This window comes from Anopheles marshallii, chromosome 2 (assembly GCF_943734725.1).
Source record: "Anopheles marshallii chromosome 2, idAnoMarsDA_429_01, whole genome shotgun sequence".
Lineage (NCBI taxonomy): Eukaryota > Metazoa > Arthropoda > Insecta > Diptera > Culicidae > Anopheles > Anopheles marshallii.
The window spans coordinates 45,385,554-45,399,309 of NC_071326.1; the positions used below are offsets into that span (position 1 = coordinate 45,385,554).

The 13,756-nt window shown below is 39.7% G+C and overlaps 1 protein-coding gene across 1 annotated transcript; it reads left to right on the forward strand.

Annotated features, from left to right (window-relative positions):
* Positions 1 to 1,229: 1,229 nt before the first annotated feature.
* On the forward strand, positions 1,230 to 2,375 carry LOC128709233 (uncharacterized). The gene is made up of 2 exons (XM_053804219.1): positions 1,230 to 1,311; positions 1,672 to 2,375. Exons 1-2 carry the CDS (start codon positions 1,230 to 1,232, stop codon positions 2,373 to 2,375), a joined length of 786 nt encoding a protein of 261 aa, XP_053660194.1.
* The last annotated feature ends 11,381 nt before the right edge of the window (positions 2,376 to 13,756 follow it).

The following is a 13,756-nucleotide window of genomic DNA, read 5'->3' on the forward strand; positions in this document are numbered from 1 at the left end:
CTTCCGGCAAATGAGAGCACATTGGGTTTGGCTCATTTGTATTTATTTAATTCATGAAACAAAAACAAAGTTTCTTTTCACCGCACCACGCGCCACGAAAACTTATTCGCATCCAGTTCACGCACACAAAAAGTAGTTCAAATGGTTCTTGTTATTTAACCACCAAAAAAAAAAACACCGCTGGACTCGTACTAATTAGGCACATAACATCCATTTCACTGTATGCTTCTCGTGCTGCTGCGCTGAATGGAAAATAATTATCGAAAACATCAGCTTTCTAACGATGTGTGAAAAGCTTCCAGTGCTTCATTTGCCGATACACCGATTCCAACCAATTCCGCTGTTTGAAGTGATAAAATTTTAATTACAAAATACCAATCCCGTTTTCAGAACTCTCGTTGCACTCGTTGCAATGGATAAAATGATTTTAATGTTCCAATTGCACGCGATACGGAGTTCCAAACGCAGCAAAGAGCAATACGAGGGTGTCCGAACGGGTGAAAGCTAACAGCGTGCAGAGATACCATCATTTTGAAATATGCGTCGAATTACTAATCATCATGGTAATTGCGAAGAATACATAGAAACTAACATTAATCATGGGATGCATACTGTTTTGCTACTTTGTCCAGTTGCTAACCAAACGTAAGTGCTTGTTCTCATTTCACCGTACGAGTATTGCGAGATAAAGCAAAACCATCGTTTTAATTAAGATTTTTAACCAACAATTCCGCACAACGTAAGCCTATTAGCACACAAACACTTACCCAACAGTGACACATTCAATGATGGTTACCGTCCGAAAAGAAAGTCAATACTTCGGACCCAGCCACCAACACATCCGACCCGTTGCTAATGGATAGCGAAAATAACGAACTAAATTGCATTTTAACGCAACGGCACCCTGATTGGACAGTTGCATTTGCCATTAAACTACCTAACACCGTGGTCCTACTGGACCGGTGGAGGAAAGGCTACCAGTTTGCTGCGAACCCAAATGACCGCCGTTAAACGACTAGCACACATTGCATTCCGCTGTGAAATGAAAAAAAACACACATTATGCATAGTTTCAGAGAGCTTTAGATACATTTTACGGATGGTTTGAACCGGGACAATATATAAACAAACAACTTTGCCTCGATGGATACAGTTGCAGCGTGAACAGTGTAACGAGACGTACAATTGCAAAGAACCGTGCAAAAAGGCGTCGAATAGCAATATTTAGAAATGTATTCATTTAAAGGTCATCGGTTAGTTGTAGTAGGAATAGCACTGATTACGTTTGAGTTGCAAATTTTGCAGTGCCAAGGTAAGTATTATTCTACAACAAGTGTGTTCTTTAACAAAATACACATGAAAACTTAAGTAACAGCGTAGCTACAATTCATCGTATCACGTGTAATGTTTTTTTTTTTTAATTGTGATATATTTTCCTAACCTTATTGATTAAGGTGTACAACAATTAACTACAACAGTTTTAATCATTTAAACAAAAATGCACATCATAGTTGCGAGTTGTGTTGCTGAGCTCCAAATCTTGCTCTTTTACGTATTCCGATTAGTTGATAATTAGTGATAATTATTACTAAATTTACTTCGAAAGTAATCCCCCAAACGTACCACTGATTTAAACAATTTCCCACAAAAACCTTCGTTCAACTTTTCTCAGCAATTACTCCTGATTCACGGCATCGAGAGTCATCGGTACGCATCGACCAACCCCACCCTCAAACATCATCGATTGTTCTACAAAACATCGACTCCAAAGCGAAGCTGGACGGCATCAACCGAGTGCTACACGACCGGCTACATCAAACCCGTGCCAATCTGCGACCCTTACAAGCACGAGCCGCTCAGCTGCAGCACCGGTTTGATGCCTTCCAACGTACCGCTCGTCGAACACCGTCCGATCCTGCTCGTACGCGCACCGAGCGCAACGTGCTCCTGCAAGAGGCCCAACGGCTACGGGCAACCGTCGAGCGCAAGTTGCAGGGCTTCGGTGCCCTAGATCAGCAGTACCGGAGCATGCGAACCTTGCTTCAACCGAAACCGAAGAATGCAGGACTTCCCCGAGCCTGGCTCGACCGTGATACAGAGCGTCAGATGGAGCTAAATGAGCGCATCTACAAGAACATCATCGACCTGCTGGTGCACCTGATCGAATGTCCGGTTAACATCATACACGACGTAATGGGACCGTCCGCATCGCCTGGACCGACTCCACCCTCAACCTCGGAAGGTCCCACGGTCGATGGTGCTCAGGATTGGGACTATGGTGCAACGGAAGGAAACCCACTTTACGACGAGCGCGAACCCAACGCGCTGAACGCAGATGACAGTGCCGCACCGTGGTTGGAGGAGTTTCATTACTAACCCATCGGCGGTACACGCACAAAGAGATGATTTTTTGGCTGCTGAGGACAAGCCCGCCACGGGCGTGATGATTGGTGGTGGAACATCTTGGCAACAACAGCACAGCACCAACACAGCGTTCGGGTTTATTGAGCATATTTTTCCACGTAAGCCACAACGATGATCAAACATGACAAAACAATAGCAAAAGGATGTGAAAAAACATTAATTTGCTGTACTGCAATGAGCGCGGATGATGAAACTTGTTCCTACCGAAATAGTTATCAGTTATCAAACATGCAAAGCACACAATTTTATTCGTTCCGGTCCATGAAGCTATGGAAGGTTGCTGGTAATCCGATCCGAATCCAACACTTCTTACGGATCGTTTAATTTCGTGGCGTTGGAAACTTATCTGAAGCTATCTAATCATGCTTTAATATTAACCAGATTGCTTAAATCCTATCCTTCTGACAGTTCTCTTTTCAATAAGCTTATTTACCGAAGCATTACGTAATCACTCCATGCAGAAATGCTCGGGAAAAGGATTTCCGCACGTGAAGCGACACATAAACCTACTTGCAAAAGCTTTCACCGGAATGGCATGGGAAAGCAAAACCGAGGAAAAGGAAAATAAACTTCCCAAAAATTGGGTAAAATGCAAGCATAAATCACTTTTACGACACATCTAAATCTTTGTTCTTACGCTGTTCATCATCGCATGTGTATGTGAATGTGTTCCTTGTGTCTGGGCCATGTTTGTGTGAGTTTGAACGATTTTCCACCAAACCACACTCTCCTACAACCCTTTCAAAGCTCCCGCCCTCCAAGCTAAACTTCAATGATTATCTCCCGGACGTGGCAGCATCGTTGCCGTCGACGTCGGATGTGTCATGAACCGATAGACGCGGGTTCCTCCCTACCATGCATACTTCGTTTGCCCAGCTCTGACAGGGCAGAACTTTCTGCCCTTCACTTTGTAAAATCCTGCCACGAACCCGGCGAACGAACAAGCCAAACAACGATTTAACATCCATAAGTTAATCATAAGCTTTTGCGATGGATAAGTAAACCAGCAGCTGAAAGATGGAACAAAACATCGAATGGAACGTAGAAACGGAGCACGAAAAACAATCCCCGGATTTATGGCAATCCAGACATTTCAAACCAACTCTGTTTGCAAAACTGGTCTTGGGAAGGTATGAGGCGGGGAGGGATGCGATGGACGGGTGCAATGTACGATTGGACGGGTTCATCTATCGAATACTTTCGAACAGCGAAACGCATTCCCAATCCAAACTTTGCCATCAATCATGTCAGCTGCGGAACAAGGATTGAACATTTTCTTCCCATTGCTGCTGCAAATGCAACACTTCTGTGGACGCTGAACTGGATCGCTGATATGCCGCGCAACCAATTTTTTCCCGATCAAGAAACGATGATTGTAGAGAGCTGATGCCATTGTACAGTTTTGTGTTAAATCTCGGAACGTTACCGACGATCAATCCTTTCGAAAGGGATTATTCGAAGTTGAGAGTTCAAAAGATAACGGATGGAGAGATAAAACAATCGCTTTTCACTTTCGTAACGGGATTTAGTGCGAAACTACGGAATGGAACCGTTTTGCGAATGATGAACGCGATGTATTTGATAGTACAGCATCGGTCAAATTCATTCAAATCTTATTCTAGCGGAAACGGTACTGGGACTAAATTCAACGAATCTATACATTCGCAGATATCATATCTACAACATAGTTGTTCCATACAATTGCGCACGGATTAGATTAAAATCACTAGACGTACGACAGATTATATAAAATGTATATTACTATCAAATTGCCATATTGCAATAATAATAAAAATATATTACTGGATAGGAGACATTTGAACTGTGGTGTCGCAAAATATGTATTATTTGATATAATGACATGTCTAGAATGACCAGCAGAAGTCAAGCTAAAGAGAAATCATGGAGGATGAAGAACGACACAAGACCGATGGCATAAACGGCATATCAACCACGATTACTAGGAAAGCTGGGAAAAGTACCTCTCTAAAGGATGATGGAATAACATGCAGCAACACGGCCGAGTACACCTGGGATAATGTGGCCTCTCTTTGTTCGGAGAAGAAAAGTCGGATGTCTTCAAACTATTGTGAATTGTACCTTAGATTAAGTTACCAATAGCTACAAGCTATTCCGCCTGTAAATAACTATGTACTTTGAAAAATATATGAACAATAAAATGAACAAATGAATAAATTATAGCTCAAATACTCTATGTTTAAATCATTAACTCAGTGAATTTCTTAAAAAGTAGTCACAGCCACATCATGACATTTTATGCCTTCACATTTTCAAATTTAGGCCAATCGTATTTGTGCGTTGACCTCTCGCACTTCAGTCCGGGTTTCATGGAATTAAGCATGGATGAATATACATTTGACTAGTGGACAATACGATCATATCGATTCATTCGACCCCATTTCACATCCATGAGCGGTATTGTATCTTGTGTTCTGTGTGCATGATGGTGCATTAAAATATACAAACTGCTCCGTCAGCTGGCGTTCAGCAGTGAACCGGGAACCCACCCACAACCATTCACCTCCGGGACGAATGGGGAAAAATGATTGTTTCCTATATACAGTAAAAGGGTCATATCGGAGTGCACTTTGCTAAACTTATTAATGGAAGTATCATGTACGTCAGGCCTGAGACGGAGCTTAAAGTAACCTATTTACTAGCTGAAGTACCATTCCAAAAGGAGTACTCTATCATGCTATGGAACACATAATGCAAGAATCTTATACCGACTCACGTAAGTAATCGTACTATTGTTGGGCTGCATCCCAATCAACAGGATCCTTCCAATAGAAGTAGGTCAACAAAAATCAAACGAATAAGTTACTAATATTATTCTGCGTCGAAGCATCCGCATCGTATCGTGTTTCATCGATTATTCTCATTACCATATGAAACAACATTCTTTACACCGTTCTGTAAAAAAAGGTACTTTTTTCTCTATGGACCAACAATTTCTGTAAAATATTCAGAGTGAAACGACAATTAAAATGCGTTTTCTGCAAAAATTTCCAACGAAGCTTTGCGTTAAATTGCTCACATCGTCAACAAAACAGCAACAGCAACCAGGCGCCTCCATTCAACGACGAATGTCATTATGCTATCAATAGATTTCCCGGTATTTTTAGCACATCACAAATACTCATCACGGACACTTGGCAAAAACTTCGGTACATAGGAACCAATTTGTACACCCTAAACAAATGTGCCTGTCGCCATCACAGTTCATAGGAAGTTAAAGAACGTGGGCCAATTGATACACCGGAAACACCTGCCCCGGGAACCCTGGGGGGGAAAAAAAGAAATCGACAACAATCGAACGTTTGGAAAAACAGTTTCTTTTTCCGATTTTCATTCACACAAAAAATTGAACCAATGTTACTGCAGAACTTTCTGTCATCATCAGCAAATTGTTTCCGAAGAAAACGAACACAGAACAGCGCGTTTTACCTGGAATATTTTTATGTTTCATTTTACTTTAGGACCAACTACACTCGGAACGAACCTTTCTTTTAAGGAGTATATTTATTTTTTACGCTACAAGCGATGGCATTGTACAAAAGATTACATTTCTTGTTTTATATTCATGGATGCCCACAGATTCTTAGATGAATTATCAAACAAAATTTAGTTCACAAATAATCAAATAATTAAAAATATTATTCACAGTAATTAACGTTTAACATCAACTTAACTAAAATACCTAACTCCAGTCAGATAAGGAAGCATGTCATATTTATGTTTCAATTTGATATTATGGATATTTACTAATATTTTATATTATATAATAATATAATAATACCTTATATAAACATTATGTTTATAGATATTATGGCGCAAATATGTGTTTTCAGAACTACACAAGCAGTCTCCCAGTTACACTATTATAGCGGACTGGTGAAATCTGCAGAAGCTTCGCGTATCTCTAATTTCTATGTAAGCCGAATACAGGAGTAAAACCGTTTTGGCTTGAAGTTTCTGGACGCAGAGTTCTTTCTTTGCTCCAAATAATTGATGATCATCTGGCAATCTGGCTACGCAATGCCGACCAAAATTAATTTCGTAAAATTGTAGATTTAATTTACTTACTTTAAGCGTACGTACATTACTTACTATAAGTGTATAATAAAGCAGTACATACCATTTGATCGACCTCATGATGATGGATCTTTATCGCATCAATTTCCACCGGTTACAGCATGTTACGTTCCCTTTTTTGAATCCCTCGCCTACAAAGGCCAGCCAATTCCAACACTTACAACAACGAACATCAAACGGTCAAGCTTTGGGAGGCTTTGTTTAATTAATTTGCTCTTTACCTTCAGCTTAATTTAATTCATTTACCTGCAAATTGTTCCCCAGATAATCCTTCTTCTATGGCTCGGCAAACTGTTAGCCCAGGCGCCATGTTGAGTGTGAGAAATTGAATAAGGGCAACCGAAGTTCCGGTATGGCGAGTTACAACAACGAAAAAGGGAGCAGCAGCGCAACCACAGAAAAAAAATGGGAAAATAAAAAATGGTCTCCCACGGATCTACTGCGGATGTTTGCTGTAGCCTGGGCTGTGCTTTTCGATGACACTCAAGAAAATGTCCCTGTCCTTCCCATCGTCAATATTTAAACGCACTTCATTTAGCATGTCATCCATTCCTGTTACTTACAGTTATTTCGTTTCTTCTGAAGTGTGAAGGTTTTCGGTCAATGCTTCTTCCGTTTTGTTACTTACCGTTAGCAGTTAACAGCCAGTCCGAGTAGGTTCGTGTTGTAGCAGAAGGGACAGAAACGTGGAAACTGTAAGGGAAAACACGTAAGTAAGCAAATAATTAAACAACTTCCCAAGCAACGATGCGAATTGACGATGTTAATGAAGAGAAATATGTAAACCCCAGCAAGGGACAGACAGCTAAGCACTTTTAGTTGTTTAAATAAGATTCTACTCGGAGGAAAAAAATAAACAGATGTAACGACACAACAGAAACAGAGTCACCAACAGTTGAAGAAACTCGAGTAACGTTAGTTAACGACACGAGTTCAGTGCAAGCATTTGTTGTTGGGTATCAAATTCTAATTACTCTAAACCCTACTGAAGTTAATTTTAAGTATAGAACAACTTAAAATATGTTCATAGAACAAGGAAAAGCTTCGTACGAGGTCTAGTTAGTGTTTGTAAAACTTTCCTCCAACATTTTTTTTTGGTTCCAAACATGTGGAAACCTCTGTTGACAAGTAAACTTATCACCACCAACGTTGCGATCCAAACCAAACAAAACATCCATCTCCTTCACAATAAATTGCCGGTTTTTGTAAAGAAACCCACAGGCTTTGTGAGGGCACGAAAACGACCCCCAGTGCACAAAGCGTAGACTTTTCCGGCCGTACAAACAATGGAAACTTTAACGCAACATTCCTCCAGAAAACTCAACGCGTCACACCAAGACGCAAGACAAAGTGAATCACAACAGCAAAAAAAAACGTAATCAGAATCCAAAAGAAACACCTAAAACAAATGAAAAATTTCCACGGTAATCCGCAAATGTGTTAAATAAACGAAGACATTCCATTTCATGGAGCGTGATTCAAGAGTTTGTCTTTCGGATTTTCTTCTGTTTTGTAGCGGACCGACTGCATTTCAGGATGAGGTTCTTGCAATCAGCTCGTTTGTTTCCTATAGCTGCTAGACGGTTAACAATCGTATTTGTGTTTCTTTGTTCTTCCATTGAATACTATCACTGGGAGGAATTGAATAATATCTTTACTTTTTATGAATGTAAATGTTTCGATTTGCAGTTTATTCATACACTTCATGTAATTCCATCGTAGTTTGTTGCATTTTTACAATAAAATTTTGTATCTTTCGAAAACATCATAAAGAACGATATGTAAACAACTTGTAATGAAAGTATGTCGACATTATTATTGTATTTTGTTTTCTAGCTCAAAATCGATGGTTTATAACAAAAAATTATTTTGTTCGCCGAACCTTCAGACAGGTAGCAACATTAAAGTACATTTGTATATATACGGATGTTTTGCTATCATTGTAGATTTTCCACCCGTTAGCAACGCCAGAGGCAGTACTTTTGACGTCGAATGTTGTTATCATTTTTCCCACAAGAATAGTAAAACTAGAAACAACCAGCACGTTGCTCATGTCAACCAGGAACCGGTACCATGAGGTCAAAGGTTATCTTTTCGATTGGGATATGAAATGATGTTTGCATCCCGCCGGGCATTCAATGATAATCAACCGAAAGCCAGCATCATACTGTTTTTTCTTTGCGTGGTTGTTTCAGTACCAGTAACGGTGTTGGTACACAGGTCAGGTACACCTACATTACCACGAAGAATTAGAACACAATTCTTTGTGCGCAAAGGGGAAACTTTCACTCGTACCAGAAATCTGATCCCTTTAAGGGCTACATTCAACCGCACTGGCAAGGTGGTAACGGTAAGCGTTCTCTGGGTTTTCTAGGTCTACTCTCGTGCACACTGGCTTACGTGGAATGAAATTGTTCGAATATACTAGTGTTACCAGCATGTGCCCTACACCACAACCATTCAATGCTATGATAACCACTGCGACATTCCGCTCCCTTCTAGAATTTTATGTTAGACCGCTACTCTCGTCGTACGAGGTTGACTACGTGGATAGACGAGAGTGGTCAGGTAAGAGATAGACACACAACCACTTCCTCAATCACTTGCAGGCATAACTGCATCCGGATGGCGAAGAATCGTAAGAGTACTGCACCATTCTGCTCCATTTCGTACAAGGCACTGTTGCACTACCTTCACGAAGCTGCATTTCATTCCTTCGTTTCAGAACCGTACCTGATGCTCTGCTCAAGAAACTTTGCCTTAACCATTGCCTGCAAAGAACAAATTTCTGCGCCCACATGAACACCAGTGCTAACGAACACGAATGCGAATGGTAGGGTGTGTCCATGCATGGGTGTGTATGTAGGAACCGGAATCCATGTTTACTATGTAGGATGGGAAAAATTATCGATTAATTCGTCACGTACACGTACGTCTGCATAACCTAGAAACCTGAACGAGAATGGCCCATGATGGGCATGGCTGTTCGCATGCTCGATGTGAGTCTCGATTGTATCGAAATATGACAGCTGTCATTTTAAATCCTGCTTATGGATGACAATGTTATAGGAATTCCAAAATTGTATCTCTTCCATAATTGATTTTCAAGTGCATAAACTATTATAAGCGCATCCATTGAATGACAAATACTTCAATGTTATTTATTGCCCTTTCGATGTTTCGCTTCTAAGCATATCGAAAATGATAGTAGATTGTTCAAGAGTTGCAAAACGCCGTTCGTACATTCTCGCATAACTATTTCGTTGAATATTTCTTCAAATGAAATTGGTGTATCGTATCGTTAAAACCTAATGCTAGACTGCAGAAGCACAGTAAGAGATGGTATAATTAAATCCAGCACGATTTCGATTATTTGCCATTCTCGTGAGAAATGTCAATAGCCGGAGAACTTTTGGTCACCAGTAGAAAAAAGTAAACTTTCATACTCAACAGCCTCAAGCAGAATATCGACAAAAGTTAGGAGAAATTTGAAAATACCCATCCACAGTGGAACGAATCCCAGAAGGCAAGTGAACTAATTTGAAAATTGCTTTCCCAGAAACCCACTCCCAGTTTGGTCCGACCATGGGATCAAACGAAAAGTGCCAGCGGAACAGGGATTTCGAACCTCAACGATTCTGTTAGGAAAAAAAGGTAGCACACTGGTTATGCTGTTCGAGTTTTGAAATAAACTCTCGCTGTAGGTGAAAACATCGAAAATGATCTAAACAACTACTGCAAATTCCGACCTTGGGTACATGAAAAGAAATCAAGGAAGAGATGCTTTAATTAACATTTCATTGCTGTGCCCGTTTCCTGGGTAGTCAACTCTGTTTTCCTTTCTGGTGGTCGTGTTTGAACTTCTAATGATTTATTTAAATAGCTGGCGTTTGGCATTGATTACGGAGTCATGAAAGTTTCATGAACGTGTATGCTTATTGTTCGGAATATTTGACCCACCAATTTATTTTGTAAATTATTGGATTGTGAGCAATAGGTGAAATTTATACAATCGCAATGAAAATCCCACCTATGCTCATATGAAACTTTTCAAATTCAAATTTGAATTTACTTCAACCAAAATTATTGCAAATCTTATATGCACACTTATTTATTATTTTCAAAAAAATATGTTTGGTCTTAATTTAAATCACTAGTCGAAAACTCTCTCACGATTTTCTCGTTAATAATTATCTACGCACATTCCACGGTTAGGAAATTCTACGTCCATTGCAATATCAAAGCCCAAGCACAACCAACAAACCTCAATTTTTACTCTGTTGTATGCACACACACACACACAGGAAGCGAACGTTACTCCTGATTCTTTTTTCCCGGGTTTTGACCGCTTATTCTGACCTTTTATTCACAATACTTTCCTCAGAGTAATGATAAGGCTACAAAAGCAGAAAACGATTGAAGTTTTACAGCACCACATTTTCCCAAACCTAATGAGTGCAAAAAAATTTACCAAGCAAATCAAATATTTTGAAAAGTCCTCGCGTTCTACAATTCATCTTGAAAATTAATCTGTTCCATTAGATAAATTACACTGTACTTGGATCGTGAGGAATGATACAGAGGCGCTGAAAGGCAAAATAGTAACGATAAGCTTATTCCAGCGGATGAGTGAAAACAAGGCTCCGTACAATTTGATTGAATATATTTTTTTTATATAAATGAATGAGCTTTGTAACTCATATCTGCTACAATATCCTGTTAAACAGGTTTATAATTATTAATTCCATAAAAAAAAGTCCGACTTTGAACACATTTTTCACGTAAACATTTTCTCGCATTGAATTGTGAAGGTTTAAAAAAACTTGTTTATAATAGATGGAATGTTCTTTAGTTTCCTACACAACACATTTAATATAATTCTTTAAAATTAAAGCTAAAACTCTCTTTGTTTGAGCTAGCTGGGTACAAAAAAACATTCAATCCCCTAGAACAATAGCTCACAAATAACTGGCAAAGTGTTGGAAATTACGTTTGTTTTCCGTCGGCCAGTTTTGCACATAATAAATCATTCCCGCAACAGGTCGTGCATTGCAAATATGGTTCGTTTGCAAGACTTTTACCAGTCCGGCTAACCTTTCCGCGTCGCGGTGTCCGAAGCTACCACAGCGTTCCCAGTGTTTCTAGTTTCACTCGTTAAACAACATAAACGACCTTTTATGAATATTAACCATTTTCATAATTATTTCTTCCGCAAATGCTTAGGTTCGGAGCGGCAGGATGCTTTGCGTTCCACAAAATAAAAGTAAAACCTAAAAATACATTCGTACTGGATTTATATACAATTTAATTAAAAAGGTTCTGAAAACAAGAACTAGTCGAGTAGCATGTGCCTGTTTGAATCTGTAGCGTATAGGTTCAGACTCCCGAAACTCCCTCGATACGAGAAAAGTGTCTGGAAAGGACACAACATCAGTACTGTACGTCTAAACAAGAAAATGTTTCCTGTGCAGTGGAATTCCCTTTTGTGGGAATGACACACACGGACTAACAACCATGATGGAAGCCCCACAAACAAAAAACAGACAGAAGGAAAATGCAAACAGCAGCACTGTATTGTGCAGGAAACCATTCCACTAGGTGAGAAATTCCATGTGTAAAACCATTCCACCAAATATGCCTCGTCCTTGTCATCCCATACATGTACATTCTGCACAGGACGTTACGTTCACGGGCAGGCAGGTGCACTCGAGGACCAAAATGGTTTGCATACTTTGTTATTGGGTGTACCGTCACAACATTGCCATCGCATTCGAGATCCTTTCTATATCGTACTGCGAGGCCATTCTTAAACCAACCAGCATCCTGTCGATGGAGACGCCAGGTGGTTCATGATTATTAAAACTGTTTCCTGCTATTTTCGCGCTGCAGTAAATGCACCAGGTGGAAAATGCACATTTCGCTGGTGGTGAACTTGAAACAATAATGAAGTTTTCGTTGCACGACTTGTCTATTCCTGTTCAAACAAACAACCATTAAAAATTGTCTTGTAAAAAGTTATGGTTTTCAAAAATTGCCGATACAGATACCATTGGGTAAGACGGTAATGTTTAATTAACGGCATAATTTCATGCACTTTTACAATAGTTGACAAATATATCAACTCAAATATCGCATCAAATTATTATGTATGAGGAATTTCCTTGACTTTACTTCGCAACGCCGATTAAATGTTATATATTCAATGTTATATTTTTGATTCATGTTAAATATTTATAACAATAGCATTTTGTTTGGAAGAACAAAGTTAAAACGATAAGATAATCAACAACTTCCCAAAAAAATATTGATTTGGCAGTTCTTAACAAAACATAATCGAAGCTTTATTAAAACGTTGCCCAAAAGTCCTAAAAAGGTTTAGGTTATCCCACTCACGCCTCACTTTCAAATGAAGTAGCCGATAGAATAAAGAAAACTTTTAATCAGCTCCTTATCGTTAATCAGTCAACTAAGCCAGACCTAAAGAGATGAAGCTTTTCGTTGGAAAAAAAATCCTTCCAACCATACAAAAACTGAATGTACAACATGCAAAGTTGCTATCGTGATAAATTCACACTTCCAACGATGGGAAAAAAAGTATTTTTAGATAGTACCTATACCGATCCGCGATCATCTCACTCAGCTTTACGTAATTGGTCGAAGCTCTTACTCCGCTAATCCATTTAATTTCAGTCATCAAAGAAAACTTTTCAACAGTTGATGTATTGGAGAACTGGGACCCTTTCCGAAAATGGTAAAGACTTATTTATGGGGAAAAAAGAGGCGGAATTCTTCACACTAATTGAGCCTACCAACGCAAACACAACTGTTTTCTGTTCGTGCGAAAGGATCACCCGTTGGGTAATCCATAACCCATTCGAAAGCGAACGCTAAACAGCAAACTTCGGCTCATGTCAAGCGGGTCGGTTTGCATAGTTCAAACACTTTCGCACTGGTTGAAGTTCTCGACAAAAGGCAGTAGCTCCATTGCAATGCTCATATTCATCGTCAACGGATTTTTCTTACGGCACTGGCATAGGACCACATTGGCTTCCTCCCATTTTGCCCATCCAGCCCAGTGGCCGGAATGGTGGGGAAAGGAAGTACAAGATAAACTTTTCTCATAAATCCCTTCAACCGAGCACAACCCCAAACTTTGCCAACAAACGACCCACATTGCTCCAACGAGAGATTCATCCATTTTCTTTTACCCACGAAAG